We start from the raw sequence: 18,319 nt of genomic DNA on the forward strand, positions 1-18,319 counted from the left end.
GTCTTTCAATTTTCCCAGAAACCTTATTTTTTTCCCAATGAAATCATAGGCCAAAACTTCAAGGAAATGGAATCAATTGTTAATCATGAGCTGACTAAAGTATCATATGGCTAAAGTATATAAAGCATGACTAAAGTATAAAGTATCACTATACGGAGTAATCATAGACTCTCATCTAAATTGGAGAGGACATAAAAAAAGTTAAATTAAACTTATGTAAAAGCATTTAACTACTCTCAAAACTATGAAATTACATAGCACAAAACATTCTCAAAACTTATATAACGCACTAATCATACCCAATGTTAATTATGGGCTTACGTGCTGGGGCTTAAGTGCCTACTCCTCAAATCTAGAACCTATTGGTATCACCTTACGCAAAGCAGTGAGGGCAATCAATTTTGCAAATAAAGCGATCTTTCCAAGCCAATCTTTGAAAAACTTAATTTAAGTGATTTTGATAATGCATATAAAAGCGAGCTAGGAAAATTCATGTTCGGCGTTAATACGAAAAGTTTTTCTTTTCTGTTCAGTAGTCTCTTCAAAAAACTAGCGATGCACATATAAATACATGGATGCACACAACCACTAAATTCGTCAATCCTCCTTAGGTTTGTTCTCCCTTTTTTTGGAGCTACAGACTATCGTCTAAAATTTATTTCTTATCGGGGTGTTAAATTTTTTATTTCTCTTCCTCTTGAATTGCGCAATGCAAGAAAGAAACAAGCGTTGAATAAGAACCTAAAGAAATATATCTCAAAAAAAGATCATAGGCCTTTAAATTGCATTGTATGATCAACTTTTGATTTGCACTCCCCGATTCTTTCTCTCTCTCTCTCTCTCTCTCTATTTCTTTTTAGTTCATTTCTTGTCTTAAACTTTACTTTATTTTTACTTTCTTTACGTTTCTCCCTTTCTTTTATCTATTCTTGCTGTGATTGTTATTGATTCAACTTCATATAGGAGTTCTTCTTTAAATATGCACTATGTAACTTTCAGAATCACAAATTGGCGCGTAGCTCGAAAGCTCTTCGAGTTATTTCTACGTGTCCTTCAGTGTTTAAAAATATGCTTTTGATCTTTTAATCGTTTATGTTAATATTATCGTGTCACTTTTAATGATTTAAAATTTACTGATGATAGAATGTTGTAAGTTTAAGTTGAAGTTGAAGCCTAAATGTATCTTGCAATATTTACTTTTCTTCCTAACAAAGTTTTTGATTAAACATTTTTGCTAACATGTTAGATGCGGACCAAAGCAATTCTAGCGTATGGTGCTCTATTAAAAAGACTCACAATTAACATTGTTGCAAATTGTTTATGAAAAATATTTTGTTGTCTTTGCGTAAGTGTTAAAAAGTGCTTTCGGAAGAGAGAAAAAACCATAGAGATCTCTCCGTGAGAAAAACAAAAGAAGGTATAAGCCAATCAGAGCGTGCCAACATCAACCTCGTTCTTACAAAGACCAACGTGTCTTCGTCACCCTCTCTCTTCACTGAATGATACCGAAGTAAAGGGGCATCAAAATGTTGCTTTGTTACGGGTCATTCGTTTTCTTCTTAGCTGTAGCTTCGGCAAGTGATGTACTTGAGTACACAGACTCGAATTTTGATTCCGAAATTAAAGATAAAGAAATCGCACTCGTGGAGTTCTTTGCACCATGGTACGTGGTACTTTAATTTAGGCCCAATAACAAGGCCCCTTGGCAGAAATCAGATTGTTTAACTACAGAACTTGACGGGAGATTGGTTTGTTGGGCAAATTTTACCCTTGTTTCTTTTAGAAGTTTTTTTAGTATCTGGTGGTTTTTGAGCATTGAGCATTGCAGGGTAAAAAAATATTATCAACGCGAGAAACAGTTTCCCTATTACCCATCACTTACATTTGTATGTAATTTATCACTCCTTTGTCCGTATGGTAAATTGTTAATATGTTTCTTACTGCCGCTATGTTGTTGGAAACGTCATAAGCAGGGTCGATGGGTTGTAAATATGCTGAACAAACGTTGGACTGGAGTGTGTGCCTAATTGAGCATTGAGTTGATGTGAGGTACTTTAATTTTGATTGAGCCTCGATTTCTCAAAACTGGTGATCTTTAGACTAAATTTCTTGAATCATTCTAAAGAAGCTCAAATCTTTGCTGCTGTTTTTCTTCATCCCAAAAACATTGCAGGTAATGAAATATTCTAGCTTGTGGCTGTACCTTGATATACAAAGTTTTTCAGCTGCAGCAGTTATTAATTATTATACTTGTTTTTGATCTCACCAACAAGGTGTGGACACTGCAAAAGATTAGCCCCTGAATATGAAACTGCTGCAACCGAACTTAAGAAGAATGATCCACCAGTTCCTCTTATTAAGGTGAGTTTGAAGGTTAATCCGTGCTAATACTAGTATTCTTAAGCTTAATATAGTATTCTAGTATTCTTTTCATGCTTATACTAGCATTCTGACAAAACATACTAGTTTAATGATGGCCAAAGGTGAATGGTGATTTTTGTATTGTTGTAAAGAAAGAGGATAATTTTAGAAGATTTTTGCTCCTTGTTTTTAGCAGATTGTTATGATCAACCTATGTAACCTGCTGCAAATATTTGTAAGACTCAATAAAATCCATGTAAATAAGTTTCATTATGTGCCTTTGCACCTGTTTTTAGGTTGATTGTACTGAGGGAGGCAAAGAAACCTGTGGAAAGCATGGAGTTAGTGGGTATCCAACTCTAAAAATTTTCAAAAATGGGAAGATGACACAGGACTATGAAGGTCCAAGGGAAGCTGGTAATATTGATGCTTTTATCATTTTTAAAACAAAAATTTGTTGGCCTTTTAGACAATTTTTGCTGGAATATATACTTAAGTTTCAAATCTCATTCAGCAGAATAACTTTTTCAGTTGGACTTCCTAATGTATCAATTGACTTTTGAGAATGAAATAATAAGAGCAGCGAACTCAATTTGATAGATGTGGGAGTACTATTACAGTCATGAATTAGAAATATTCAGGTATATATGTATATACCACTAGATTTATGACTTTCAGCAACCAGATTTCTACACCATATTGCCTGTTTTACTCTGCAATTTAGGCCTGACTTTGTTTTATTATTTATTAGCGAAATAATTTTAGGGACTGTTTGTAAAAAGTTCTAATTTTTGTTTTAAGTGCCTCCATACTGTCAGCAGGAGTTGAAAAAGAAACATTTAAACTTGACAAAAATATTAAATGACAATAGAAAAAGTCAGTAAAAAACAACTGTGTGCTGTTAACTACAGATTCTCTGTCAGTCTGTAAGCCAAAGACATTCTTTGAAAGGCAACTTGACCAATCATTGTAATAAAGTAAGAATGCCCTCTTGAATTTCCAAAGCTCTAACAGGAAGATTAAGCTAATTCCATTGAAAATATTTCACTAGATCATTTGAACTAGATCATTTGAAAATATTTTTCTGGTCTGTGGCTATCCAGAAAAAGCTGTTTGACCATATTATTGCAAAAAAGTCAAGGGAAGGTTTTTTGGCTGACAAGAGATGTGGTCCACTATAAGTGCCCATTTTATTCTAAACTACCAAGATATGTAAGATTTCCTTATGATTTGAAGGTCAGATTTGAATTTGCTAACATAATGTCAACATTTTGAACTCTCAGGAGTCTCAGAAGAGAATTTTCAAACTTTTAAATCTAGTAGGTTATTGGGCAAGACCTTGGATTGCTGTTGTAGATGAGGGTGGCCATAATAACATTGAGCAACAATGCTGAACATGGTTTTGTTATTATAATGTCCCAATTTTTATTTTTAGATGGTATTGTTGGATACATGAAAAAACATTCAGGACCTGCTTCTAAAGAATACAAAGACTTGGACAAGCTGCAGAATCGTTTAGCAGATGCACAGGACAACCTCATTGTTGGTAAGGGTCAACCCTTTTTGCATCCAAATTTCTGTTGATCAAATTGCAGATATTTTTGAACAATAAGTAATGCACCTATCATTTTATTGCCCTGACCCCCCACCCCAGGATAGGCAGGTTAATGTGGGGTCATTCACGTTTTTCTTATGGGAAAGTGAGCAATGCCTCCCACCCCCTGGGGCAATATTTTTTGCGAATGGGAGGCAATAGCTCGCGTTTGAACCCGCTCAAAGCCCCAGTATGTTATGCAAAGACAGATAGAAATCATAGTGTTTGCTGTAAAGAATAACTAAAAGCTATAAGGATGCCACGTGTTAGAAATTTCACGTTGAATCCAAGTCTTCTTCTCAACATGTAACTGCGAACAGAGAATGACAAACAACATAAAAAACTAGATTAATTTTGTATAACAGAAAATTCAGTCTTCCCAAACTGCTTTCCCCACATCTCACCAGTGCCTAAAATCACAAGTGTTGTCCTTTTTCCAATATCAAGCAATTTCTCCCAATCATCCACTTCTGTGCCACGTCTTTGAAACAAATCCGCAAATTTCCTATGTTTTGAGGTTCAAACCCTAACTTCATTGCAGCTATAGATGAAAATTTTAAAAATAAACCAACTAGTCATTAAATGAGGAGCGAAGCGACATGTTTGTATATCCTTTATTGGTCATATCAATTAATGAATAAAATTCCAAAATGATAATCCCATCAGACTCATAGACTTACAGTACCTCTTCATTCCCTGAGTTCAAATTTTTCAAAACTTTGTAGAAAAGATTTAAAAGCTTACAAAAATACAAATATCTGCCAAGGTACAAAGATCTATGCACTTAGTTAAAAGAATTGCAAGCACGATAGCATGATAACACCTGGAATGCTGTACATGTTCTTATAAAGGTAAATACCCTAGGACGCAGACTGGATTCTTTGGCAATTGCAGTCTAGAGGAAAATTTTGAAAAAATGAAAGTCCATCTTACCTATCTAATAGTGGGCATGCCATGAAATCCAGACTGGCCAAGGCCTAAGCTGGATTGGTTTCTACGGCAATTGCACTCCAAGGAAGATTTTTTAAAAACGAAACTGCTCTCTCACACATCTGAATCTTTAGAAAAAAGCCTTTTCCTTTTGTTCAACCAATGTTTAAGCCTTCACAATATTCTTCTTTGTTCTGGAATGATCACAAATGTGAAAAGTGCACAAAGACACCTTTTTTCATTGAAAAAACGCTACTGCACATGCACAGATGTGAGCTTTGGAACAAGCGAATTGACCTGGGTGTCCCCGCTCTCCAGGGACAAAAATTTCCAGGCAAATGGCCCTACATGGGTCAAGAGGCAAATGACCCTACCTGGGCTGCGCCTATCCCTGGACAGGGGATCAGGGCAATGAAGTGATAGCTACATTAGCATTAACCATATCTTTTTTACTCGTATCATCTTTATAGCTATTAAAATCATTTCTTTATTAAGCCCTAAATCATTGATGAACAAACAAGTTCTCAAAGCATGCATTTTACATGTGTTATACCCAGAGGCGGCTGGGATTAGAAAAGTATTAGTATTAGCCTCTGAAATTAAGATATAAGAAGGATACGTTCTAATCAAGGAAGGTGGTAAAAATGACCTTTTTGATTTGATGGTTTGAAATAGCTTTTGGCAATACCATATCTTTTCAAGGCACTGGCCCACATTGTCTCGACCCCCCCCTCAGAAACTGATGACCCTTTGGTAATGTATTTCATCCAACTAGTTTTGGGTGAAGGAAGGATGGGAAATTAAAAATGGATTATGGCTAGGGCAAACTACTGGACCAAAATTGTAATTTGATTAAGCAGTTCTTTGAAAATAGACTAATACCTTTAATCCCAACCCAAGCAGCCCCTGGTTACACCAGATTTGTAAGCCAAAAATGTATAATGAAAAGACTGATTTCTCACTTAATTTAGGTAGTCCTATAAAGTTACTGATTTCCTGAAGATATTATGGTATTTGTATTTGTTTCTACCTAGCATCTAAAGGTAGTGTTTAGGACACTGAGAAGCGTATGCTTATTGAGCAGTTTCCTGGTCCTTCCTCTCAATGTGAACACACTTTGTGATTCCTATGCCTGGAATTACAGAGAGCTAGCGACTTACCTCACTCTGGGTGAAAGTTTGGTCATGCCAGGGACTTGAACCAGAGACCCTTGGGTCTGTAGTCATATCCTCTAACAACTGAGCCATCCTCGCCTAGTAGATTAAGGTATTTTTGTTTTGTTTAAAGGTTTCTTTTCTGAAGAGGATAACACAATGCACAAAAGGTTTGCCAAAGCTGCAGACAACAAGAGGAACGATTTTGATTTTGCGCACACCTTTGCACCAGAGATCCTGAAGCACTACAATTATGAAAATGCAATTGTCATCTTTAGGCCTTCTCATTTGCATGCCAAATTTGAAGACCCTTTTGTTGCCATCACTGATCCAGAGGAGAGTGTGTTAAATATTGAAAGATTCATTGATGATAACCAGTAAGTGAAAATGTTTATCCTTGACACAATGTTTTATTTTCAATGTAAGAAACTATTTTAAGAGAGACTTTCATTCTTGTTTGAGTCAAGAATGTATGTTAGTGTACTAACAACCTTTGTTCTTCAGTACAGATTATTTCTTTGAGTAAATATTCACAAAAACTGCTTCCTAGGTTTGGAATGGTTGGTCAGGTGAGAGGAAATAATGAAGCAAAATTCATGAAACCAGTTATTATTGCCTACTACAACGTTGACTGGAGGAGAAATAAAAAAGGAACCCAGTACTGGAGAAACAGAGTTGCTAGAGTTGCAAAGAAATTCAAGGGGAAACCAATTTCCTTTGCTATTGCAAACAAAGGGGAATACACCAGGCAGATTGATGACTGGAAATTAGACCAAACCCAAGATGTTCTGGTGGCAGCGAAAAATGCACAAGGAGAAGTTTTCTTATTGAAAGATGAGCCATTTAGGTATTTTTCTAATTTTATATAGTTATATATAGTTATTTTTTATTTTCGTTTCATAGGCTTCATTTTATTCAGGAACCACTATATTTGCATACTTTGATTGCATAGTTTTATCATCATGCATTAACCATTGCTCTATTTTTAACACCACATCCTTATATTGTTGCTTGTTACCTTTACACCATTGTTAGGGTAATTGGCCTACATCATTATGTGGCTTGCTATGCTTTATGCTTTTTCAAATATAGATCAAGTTTGAAAAATTCTTTAGTTTTTCTGCACTATCATTCTGCAGTTTATTGACATTGAAGATTTTAAGATTTGATTTGTTGGATTCTGTAAAAAATAACATGAAATTGTCCAAATTTTCATAGAACTGGAGTCTAGCAATGTTTAGTCTATTTTTCTAGAATTGCTCTGAAATATGATAGACCATAAGGTTTAGCAGGGGAAAATTGAAGATTTGGCTGTCTCAATCTTTCAATATTTTGCAAGATGAAATGATCATAAACTGTATTATATATTTATATAAACATCAACCAATTTTTTAGCTTGCAGATATGATAACATCACAAATGTTTTTTGTGAATGAATAAATGAAGCTGCTGAAGGCTTGTTAGTTTCTCATCTTTGTTGTTGCTTTGTTTTCAATTCAGAATACTTAATATCTTTCTCTTGATCTGTAACACATTTCAACTGTAACATGTAGATGTCTGTAGTTTTACAAAATTTTATACACTTTCTTTTAGTGTAGCAAATTTGGAAAAATTTGTCAATGACTTTGTTGATGGTAAATTGAAACCATACATAAAATCAGAGCCAATTCCAGAAAATAATGATGGTCCTGTGAAGGTAATTTTTCAATACTTTTGATCTCTTTGCGATTACCGTGAGTTTATTGCTACAAATATGTTTACAAGAAAGTAGTAGCAATGCAGGTTTTAACTATATAAAGTGTTGAATACAAGTAACTTTTGTTTTGCATGTAACATGTAATACTTAACATGGACTAATCACTTCCAGTATACTGCAAGAGAGCATTGAAAAAATTCCCCAATTATATTTCACTGATTAAATCTTATTAGATAGGGCTGAAAGTGTTTCCAATAACACTATCATGCTGTTTCCATGTGTTAGGTTGTCGTCGGTGAGACTTTCAAAGATATTGTGCTTGATGAAACTAAAGATGTTTTGATTGAGATGTATGCACCATGGTGTGGACATTGTAAAAGTTTGGAGCCAAAATATAACGAGCTTGGTGAAAAGGTAGGCCTATTTAATCGAGCATTGTTTATTCATGAAAATTTTATAGTTGCATTTATTTGTTCCCTTCATATTTCTTTGGACTAACTTTGTTGTCTTTGAGCTACTCACTAAGAGTCCTACTCTTTTTTATCACAATAACATCATCATACAAGGTGCAGGAATTTGTTATTTAGTGTCTGTTAGTTTGTTTTTATAAAAAATACATTTACTTGCTCTCTAAAGTAAAAGAACATAGGGCTTAATAGGCCTTTCAAAGGAAACTTTGTTTTTCAAGAATTTTGAAATTAATTGTTCTTATATTGATTAATTGTGCCTATTTTGAATTTTGTAAAGATGAAGGATGTAAAGGACATCGTGATCGCCAAGATGGATGCAACTGCCAACAGCAGCCCTCCTAATTTCTCAGTAGGCGGGTAAGTCGCATTTTGACATTCAATAATCATTATATTCTGCATTTAACTCTCACTGTTATGAAAAAAACTTTTAATTTTATTGCTTTTTTACTTTTATATAATGAAAGACAAATCTAATAAAAAGGTTAATGGTGTTATCTTTTTGCTCATCTTTTTATCCACCAACTTCATTGTTATTGAAAAAAGTTCTTGCTTTTCATCTTTCATTATTTTTAAAGTTCATTTGTTTTCAAGTTAGCACAAAGCTGGGAATATTAGCACATAATGCTAAAGTAAATTTCATCTGACACGGTCCGAAATTTGTATCGGGACCCGGATTCAAAATTCACGTGAAAAAAGAATGGCGAATTTGATTAGTTGCTGGTATTTGACCAATCAGCAATGGCCAACCTCTCACAATCATTGTGCCAGATTGGTTTATTTTCTGCGCCCATTTTTTTAAGTTATCGATAAAGTTCTTTGTTACTTTTTTAACAACATTTTGTTTAACCAAGAAAAAGTTGCTATTGTCTCTACCTTCAGTTCCAAGTAGATTTCCCATCCTCTGATTTTATTCAAATTTGCAGCTTCCCGACTATCTTCTGGGCTCCCATGGGAAAGAAGGCAAACCCTCAAAAGTACCAAGGTGGCCGCGAAGTCTCTGATTTTATCGACTTTTTGAAACGTGAATCGACCAACCCCTTTGAGATTACCGAGAAAAAGAAGAAGAAGAAGAAGGATTCTAAGGAGGAGCTTTAGATTTGTGAAGAAGTAGACAGATTTGAAATCAGACTTGTAGTAAAGTTATGTATTTGCTAGAAAATTATCAGTTTGAAAACACTATGAAATGACCTCGAGATTCCCCATGTACCAAGTATCAGGGACCGCTGTCGGCAACATTGTGTTAAGCTTGGCTGTATTTCACAGGTAATGTAAATTTCGGTGGAAGATTCGTAATATTGCCGACATTGGCATTATCCTTGCCATTATTCTTATTATTCTTGGCATTATTATTTTCCATTTCTAAACTTTCTTTACTAAACCAAATCATGGTTCAATTGTGAATGCCACTAACAACGAGGTGTTGCAAACTACAAATCCTTAGGGAATATTTTTCTAATGTCAATCTTTGATAAAGAGTATCACCGATAAAGCGAAGCAAGCAGTCGCAGCTATGAATTGCAGTTATCTGTTGTATTTTGTCAATTGACATACAATGAAGAATTCTTACTCTTTGCAGTCTTTTATATCGTGTTCAATGTTTCTTTACATTTGCACTTTCTGATCCACTCTGGCCTCACCACTGGGTGAACGCACTTCTAAGCATGCGTAAGGCACAACCCATCCTTTGCTTTAAATGCGAGACCAGTCTCTGAGAAACTCAGCCCAGTTTGCGGTTTTGTCGATAGTAGGCCTAATTTATTTAGACATTTTATATGTTAGATGACGATAAAATGGACTAGGTTTGGCTCTGAATATACGGTATAGTAGCAAGGGAGGTACTGGTTGAAAGCTTTGTTTCTGTAAGTCATGAATCTTCAATGAAAAACGGTTGATATCCGAGAAATCTTCGTCTCTAAACATGGCACTAGTGTCCCATTCTGCGTTCTACAGTGCCTGAATAATTCATTCTTCAACTTTTGGTAAAATATGTAGAATGGGCCCGTGATACTAAGAAAGTGTAAGCAGCGGGCTAGAAGCGGGATGCTAACTTTTAGTTTGAAACCACTTAAAGATTTTTACTCGACTTATTTCAGCATCATGTAAGATCCGTTAGAGGCAGGACGACAGAGAAAGCATGATGATATTCTCATAGGTGTTTTTTGATAACGGAGAAAACAATGACAGCGAACAATGCTAAATGTAATTGATTATAGCAAATCATTGCTAATTCTTAGTTTTGTGCCTGCGAACAGCATACACAGATAGTGAACCTTTCTTTCCAGTACATGGACAGTTTGTTTTACGCCTGCATCTCTTGATTGACGTATTGATGCAGCCTGTTGATGGACCCCCTTTGCTGTAGTTAGAATGTGCGTATGGACCACTCCAACATTCGCCGTAGTTTCCAATTCCAAATGCCCGATATCCCAGCTTCAAGGCTCGCTTTGCACATCTGCATATGAATCTTGTGAAAAGAAGAGAAACATATTTTCATTTTTTTGATTAATTATAGAAACAGTCTGAAGATAGTTGACGGTGCTTAGATTTTAATCAATAACCTCAATTTCAAATATCAAAGGTATAATCGTGCGTGGCTCGATGTGGCCGATGGGCCATAAACCGGCACTATTCTTATTAAAGTGGCCTGTTTCTTGGTAGCTGAACTGGCGTCAATGCTGGATCTAACGATCCAATCCCCGTGGCCGTATGTAGGACTAAAAGCAGTAGCCGTCAATGGGTAGGCGAGCTCTTGGTAAATTTCTTATAAAAATAATAATTTCAATTCTTTAGAGAAGGTAGCCCTCTTGGTAAAATTCTTTATGACCCTTTCCGGACTTCCTCTAATTTAAAGGTTTTGCAAATGTTTTGTACCTGTATATATTCTGGTCAATGTACATGCCAAGATACTTGGTAGAAATTTTTAAATCCAAATGGCTGGGCAGAGACTTGTGTTTTTGAAAGTTCGCAATCATCATGGAGTGTGTCTTAAAGATAGTGTACTCCCCAAAGACATACTTATATACAGCCTCGACTACATGGGCCAAGCTTTTAGTGTGCATAGCAAGACTTGTATCAGCGGCATGCATGGTAAAATTTTCAACAGCTTGTGATAAATCATTTATATAAACCAGGAAGAGCAGAGGGCCGAGGTGGTGCTCTTATATCAACTTTTTCAACTTCAGAGTCTTACACCATTTATCCATCGAAAATTGCTTTTTAATTGCCAGGACCAAACTTTTCACGCCGTTCTGCGCAAGTTTCTTACAAACGATTTACTGTGTCATTTTTATCACAGTGTTTAAAGTTGTGCCTAAACCAGTAACTATGGTGATATTCCGGATAATATATCACTGCAGTAACAAATTTTGGTCAAACTTTCAAAACGTAGTAACTAGTGTCTAGATAGTCTAATTTCAACACGAAGATTTGAAATCTGAGGTCCCTGCTTGAACCATAAGGAAGTGACCTGCCATCTGGACGGGATGATTAAACATTAATTATACCTACACCTACTCTGTAAGTCAAGCTGATTAAGAAAATACGAAAGAGACAAAAATAGGGGAAACATAAGTGAGGCGTTTATGTACCGGAAAAAAAGAGGATTCTCGAATCCACCATTATAGAGAATGGAGATGTGGAGGGGAATAAATGAGATGGAATGATAGGACGAACCTTGATCAAAAATGTCGGTGAGGGTTTCCAAAAGAGTCATTTCACTTATATGAATTCAATTCTTTAGCCTCAATTGTAATACCCTCGATTATTTTTAAAATAGCTGTTTTTATAATATTGTGAAAACCCAAGATGGTGTCTTCTTCGAATGTCCTGACCTAAATTTTCAAAACAATCATTATCAAGGAACTAATTGTTTGCGGGCAGTACTAGCAAAAGCTATTTCTAGTTTTTAATATTTTTTCGATCAATGGCATGCCTTTGCGAAAATTGTTACTCCAATCACTGGGATATAGATTACCGGTCAAGCAGATTTCTCTGTAAGAACATTAAACGGTCTAGGATTTATCTTTTATAGCAGCGTATGTCATTTGCTAAACTTATTAAAAGAACAATACCTCCATTGTAAGCATCCAGTGTTGCTCAGTTCAGTGGCGGATTTAAAAGGGGGGGAACTAGGGTCAGTTGCCCCTCCCTCGACCAGTTGGAGCTAGTCTGGCACCCCTTTTTCGGAAATTGTGCGTCCCTTTTGAATTTTGAGAATCAGATGAAAAATTTTCTGAGACCGATAGGTTATTTTGCTTCAAGGATTACCTCAAAGCTATGTTGTTTATTCCGAAAATGGACCTCGAACTATTGTATACAGCATACTCTCGTCACCAATTTTTGGAAATTTTTCAGTGCCCCCTACCAACTGCCCCTCTTTAAAGTTTACTCTGGATCCGCCCCTGATTCTGTTGTAAAATATTTTCGCCTGTCTAAACCTTTTCACTGTGTCCTTTCTAAGTCCCCTCTTCCGCAACCACTCTTTCTTTGCCACCGCAGTCGTCTATCATATTTATTCCCGGTTTCTCGAGTCTCCGATACCAAATCTTTCGCAGCGCAAATCTCGATATTGCCTTTTTACAACTTTCCTTTATTGTCATCAAAGTAAACGATGAGCTAATTAACTTATTCGTTTTTATAATACGTTAGAAATATTTCACCAGAATCGGATTTGTGCTGAGTCCCTGCATAGAACAATTCAGAATACTAACCGCTCTCCGAATGCTTTTTCCTGCTTTTAGCAGACTTAAAGTCTTAACGTTCTAATTCATCGTTGAGACTACTTTATTGTTGAGAATAATGAGATGAATTTCAGACCTTACAAGCACTCCGAGAAAGGGTTATTCGGTCTTCGCTTGTACAGGGCTTTCTATGGGATATTGTCAACAGTTTTTCAAATTATACTCACACTGACAATGCTTTTTTGAAGTTACTACGTCTGACGACGAAACCAGAAAAGAATCTGCTCGATTTTGACCTCATGGTTTCCAGCAATCTTGGCATGGTCCTTCTATGTCGTCTGCTCCTATCGCGGTAACAGGCTCTGTATCTCAGACTTATTCCTTTGCACAGTCCTCCTAAAAGAAAACATGGTCGAAAATCAAGAGTTTATATACGACGCAGGAATTTTTGTTGGGGGTACGAGTATAAATTCCTGCTGTCTAGGACTACATTTCTAGCCATCCTATCTATGAGGTGAGCTGAATTGTCCGAACCATTGAGAAAGTGCTTCATATGGGCATGCGCATTAGGCAAATTTTACACCTCATGGCGCCTCGCAGCATTAAAGCAAAACTGTTTTATATCATAGTTACAATTAGATCAGAATTTGATTATACAGAAAAGCTACATTTTCGCTAATCCTGTGAAGTAATTGTGTAATCAAAATTTGCTTTGTTTGTTACAAAAGCTCCCACTTGCTTTCAATTTAAATTTTCTACTATCTTTTACTTTGTTTCTGCTTCATTATTTGCAATTTTGAGAGCATTTTAACAAAAAGTTGAATATAGTCTGTACTAAAGTTGCCGTTTTCATTGTATTTTTGTGGCTTTCGATATGCGGCCAAAATTCGGCTAACTTTCGCTTTTTCGGCCAAATCAATTTTTGACGGCTAACAGCTTTGAAAAACGGCCAGAATGGAGGAATTTGGCCGTCAAAACGTCAACCCTGTTTGATTCTTCTCGTGACACCCTTCTCTCTAAATTTTCTTCATCTTTCAATTCGAGACTGGCTTACTACTATAGCAGCCACGAATGTTCCTACCACAAAATATGCTATGCGATGTGAAAATGACGTCATCGATTGTAACAGCGTATGTGTATATGATGCGAAATTGTGAAAGCCAACGGACCTTCACACAAATGCTGGTTCGTCTCCCCAACAATATTGGTAGAAGACGATGGAATGGTGATCTTAGCTGAACTGGAAGATAACTTCATTTTTATTGATATTTTCACTATTTTTCATGTCAGTTCGTCATTATTTTTTGCAATTCTGTATGCAATGATGCCTACCTGCAAACTGGGGTTGCTTTTGCAAATTAAGACTAGATCAACATATTTTGACCAAGATTGAAAAAGACAGCAAATGTCTTGGTTAGCCCTGTCTTGGTTAGCTATATTGACAGTTGTGGTAATTGTATGCTTCATACCATCAGATGCGGTATTAGCTTTTAAAAGCTTCCATACAGTGTATTCTTATAACTTATTCGAAGATAATGTCATGGACATCCTCTTGTTTGTGTGAATAAAGAAAAGGTAACGATAGCAGTCTGCTCCACCGACTCCAAATACTTCTTGTGGCGAAAAATCGATTTCACAAACAAAAGGTTTAATGATTCTTACCATTCTGTTTCTTACAGTAAAGACATAAAGACACTAACCACAGGAATTTTGCGTTCCACCGTTCGGCTTTGGTTTAGCTGGCGGCGGTGGAGGTTTAATCAATGGCGGTGTAGGCGTAGCTGGTGATTTTGCAGGTTTCGTCGGTGGTGATGGAGGTTTGACTGGCGGTGGTGCAGGTTTAGCTGGTGGTGGTGACGGTTTAGCTGGCGGTTGTGGTGCAGGTTTAGCTGGTGGTGGTGACGGTTTAGCTGGCGGTTGTGGTGCAGGTTTAGCTGGTGGTGGTGACGGTTTAGCTGGCGGTTGTGGTGCAGGTTTAGCTGGTGGTGGTGACGGTTTAGCTGGCGGTTGTGGTGGAGGTTTAGCTGGCGGTGGTGACGGTTTAGCTGGCGGTTGTGGTGGAGGTTTAGCTGGCGGTGGTGACGGTTTGGATGGAGGTGGTGACGGTTTAGCTGGCGGTTGTGGTGGAGGTTTAGCTGGCGGTGGTGACGGTTTAGATGGAGGTGACGGTTTTGTAGGAGGCTTTAGGGGTTTGGTTACTTCCGAGCAGTTATTAACAAATATTTTCTTTGGTTTACATTTTGTTTTCACATAAACCTTCTTTTCAATAACTTTAGGATTTTTTACTCTACTGGTACATGCGGGGCAATTTTTGGTGAGGTAATAATTGACGCTCTCGTGATAGAATGTCAGCATTTTGGTGAAGCCAACTGTGTCTTTTCTTCGTTGTGCAGCCTCTGCCCAATCGTACTCTTCATCTTGCTCTGTGAGATTATCAACTTGTGCGTCAGTCGGGTCGAGCTTGTTATGCAGCTCCTCGGGGTCTCTTGCACCATTTTCACGCCTGTCCAGCTCTTCAAAGAAGTCTTCAAATGTCAGGCCTGCAAGAAAAAGTTTCAAATTCAATCCTACTCATGGCGGCGAAGCGGCAAAGCGGCGAAGCGGCGAGGGAGAGAAGCATAAACATGATTTGCTACCAGCGCTGACATTAGGAACCTCACTCCAGATGAGAGATTTTCAATTCTTTTGCGTGACGTAAACAACTACGGATATTCAACTGTCGTGGTTTTCCTTAACGAGTTTTGGTTGTTTTTTAATCTAATGGATTTTTTACAAATCTCTAAAAACCGCATTGCTAAGGAAGAAATGAGGCCGTGATTTAGTAGTGATTTTAAAACCCAATTATCTGAGTGATATCGAAGCTTGCTTCTTGTAGTTCATTTAAATTGTCAAAGCCTTTTGGAGCACTAGTAAAGCTCTTGCCTTGCTTTCATGAGGTACAAATGACAGGACAGTAATCATGATTACAAAGACAGTGGTGATGCTTATACTTTGTTTGCTTGTTTTTTATTGTTTCAAAATCAATTGTAAAATATCAAGTCGCATTATGGTTTTTGAAACGAAGTTTTTATTTCACGCAGGAAAGACTTACATTCGAAGCCTCTGATATGCACATGAGCACTGAAGCTCAGCGTCACCAACGCAAAGAATAAGTGACCTCATTTGTGGCCGGCTTCAAAAGCAGGCCAAATTTTTGGCCGACCAATTATTCGGCCGACCCCGTGTAAACGCAGCCTAAAGCAATATATACATAAAGAACATCACCTCATTAACACTATACAAGTTCCATTTATGTACCGATTACCTTTAGAATATGTCACCAAAGACGTGAACAGTGCCAAAAGTAAGAGAGTTATGATCCCTTGCTCCATCCTAAACGCGGTCATCGAAAGCCTATCCAGAAGTTTCATAGGGTTTTGCGCTTCAAGGTTGGCTGGTGTCGAAAAGGGTATTAGAATAGATTTATTGTTTGATAAGGTTTACCGTGACAATGCCGATATTCCTGAATATATAACTGAAAACCGACTTTTGCAAAATAAGATCTGGTTGGGGGGCTTTTCAAAGGAGAAAAGAAAAGTGGTGTGTTTCCTGCAATTGCGTGCCGTAGAGCTATGTGATTGATAACACAGGCCTCCAAATGTTTTGGCCATTGAAAGTTGTTCTGCTTTTAACATCATTTCTTACATCAGTTTCTTAAGCTGATCTAAAAAATGCAACCAGTTCTTTTGTATCACGTCGAATCTGTTTCTAAAAAGGCTTTTGAGAAATTGAGCAATTGTGTTAAATTTCTGTGCATTTCTGATTTTTCAAGTATGACATAGCTGTTTCTATTTCCTTTGCGAATCGAAGAATGTCGCTGCAAAAGATGTTTTATGAGCATTTCCAAACAGAGTAAAACAAAAGCTACATACATAAGAGCACAGTAGATACATGAAAGAAATATTTTGCAGAGATCTATCAAATATTAAAATATTTATAATGCTAAATAGAAAGTTATGTTCATCATTTGGCCTAAAAAAGGATCACATCGTCACAAAAATGGAAGAAACTTCTGCCTCTTTGATCTTTTTGAATGATTTAAACAAGCACATCTCTCTCCAGGCTCCAGCAGAAGTCAGCCATCATGCAGGCGCGGTTTGTCCCGCGTGGCAAAGTGGCGATCGCCACCCGGGCCTTTGCTTTTAAAAGAAAAAGATGATCACGGGGCCTTTTCTTGAAAAGTGTGAGAATATGAATGTTGCTAACTGCTAATAAATTTTATTCTCTCTTTACCTGAATATCTACTTAAGTTCCAGAACAAATAATAAAAATCCCTCAAATAATAACAAATGTGAATAATAAATTGAGGGTCACTGCATCAAGTCACCAAACACTACAATATCATAGCAAAATGATATGAATAACAACAGTACAGTCGTGACGTAGCCTGTGTTCCAGACTCCTAACTTGAGACCTCTACTTTAAAGTTAGGGGCCTGGAGCACAAGCTATGGTGAAGCTGCGCATAACGTTTACTCGCGTAATAAGCAGTTCAATTCCGTGCGTTAGACGATTAAGGAATCGTGGGCCTAACATAAATCCCTTTCATACACCGGTCTTGCATCTTATCGTATTTTTTTCTACCTATACTTTTAGCATATATAGCATTCGAGTATTTGAACTGGAACGATGATAATACAGGAAAACTCTTAATCTGGAAATGTTTTCAGTTTACGTATCTTTTTCAAAAAAAGTTTCTATGGTTATATACACAATATTTTTATTGTCACGTAATCATATCAGTCGACTATTCATAACGCTTCCTGCATATATTTGCAAAGAAGAGTTTCTCTGTATTTCGATCTAACTATTTCCCAACACCTTTCAAATGTTAAGTCTTTTATACCTAAGCTCCACAGTTATGATAATCAAAATGAATGAAAAAGACTGTTCAAAAATTCTGATTTACATAGAATATAGTAATTAGAAGTAAAAAAGACACAGCTTGGATCCTTAACGGATTCACACAAAGTACAAAATGTGCAAAAACTTTATCACAAATACTACTAGCACATCAATTAACTGGTAACTTGCTTTCAAATGTCACTTCTGTGAGTGTGGTCGCTCAACCACACCCTCATCGGTGCGGCTTGAGAGCCACCCTGCAATTATGATACCAGAACGCCTCTACCATCATGTGAATGTCCCAATGTCCTTGGAAACGTTCTTCAATAACCCTTATATCCTAGAAGCGTTCTCCTTGCTCATTGCTTACATCACCAAGGTTTGCAGGAAACTACTGAAGGTGGCTGAATGAGAAAATAACTTTTTCGATCTACACAAATAACTCAGTTATGGTGGTCGTATTTGATCAGCGACAAGATCTCCTTTCCACGTATGGGTTTCCACTAGCATACGTTTGTTTGGCAGGAACAGAACGTCCTATTGGATCAGAGG

General features: G+C 36.9%; 2 protein-coding genes across 3 annotated transcripts; one reads left to right on the plus strand and one right to left on the minus strand.

Moving 5' to 3' along the window:
* Nucleotides 1–1,470: 1,470 nt before the first annotated feature.
* On the plus strand, nucleotides 1,471–9,776 carry LOC135687802 (protein disulfide-isomerase A3). Its single transcript, XM_065204471.2, has 10 exons — nucleotides 1,471–1,663; nucleotides 2,274–2,361; nucleotides 2,658–2,778; nucleotides 3,797–3,907; nucleotides 6,173–6,416; nucleotides 6,590–6,886; nucleotides 7,633–7,735; nucleotides 8,021–8,149; nucleotides 8,483–8,562; nucleotides 9,129–9,776. Exons 1-10 carry the CDS (start codon nucleotides 1,527–1,529, stop codon nucleotides 9,298–9,300), a joined length of 1,482 nt encoding a protein of 493 aa, XP_065060543.2. The 5' UTR covers nucleotides 1,471–1,526; the 3' UTR covers nucleotides 9,301–9,776.
* Nucleotides 9,777–10,346: 570 nt separating this feature from the next.
* LOC135687001 (uncharacterized) lies at nucleotides 10,347–16,342 on the minus strand. Of its 2 annotated transcripts, XM_089114257.1 has the most exons (5): nucleotides 16,189–16,342; nucleotides 14,981–15,424; nucleotides 14,585–14,869; nucleotides 13,112–13,280; nucleotides 10,347–10,669 (listed from the first exon to the last, which is right to left on the minus strand). In XM_089114257.1, exons 1-5 carry the CDS (start codon nucleotides 16,292–16,294, stop codon nucleotides 10,429–10,431), a joined length of 1,245 nt encoding a protein of 414 aa, XP_088970383.1. In that variant the 5' UTR covers nucleotides 16,295–16,342; the 3' UTR covers nucleotides 10,347–10,428. The 2 variants fall into 2 exon arrangements, with proteins under 2 accessions (XP_088970383.1, XP_065059500.2); XM_065203428.2 differs by having other exon boundaries at nucleotides 14,585–15,424.
* Between the last annotated feature and the right edge of the window lie 1,977 nt (nucleotides 16,343–18,319).

The sequence above is a fragment of the Rhopilema esculentum genome, chromosome 20, assembly GCF_057945365.1.
Source record: "Rhopilema esculentum isolate cy_ngs chromosome 20, ASM5794536v1, whole genome shotgun sequence".
Classification (NCBI taxonomy): domain Eukaryota; kingdom Metazoa; phylum Cnidaria; class Scyphozoa; order Rhizostomeae; family Rhizostomatidae; genus Rhopilema; species Rhopilema esculentum.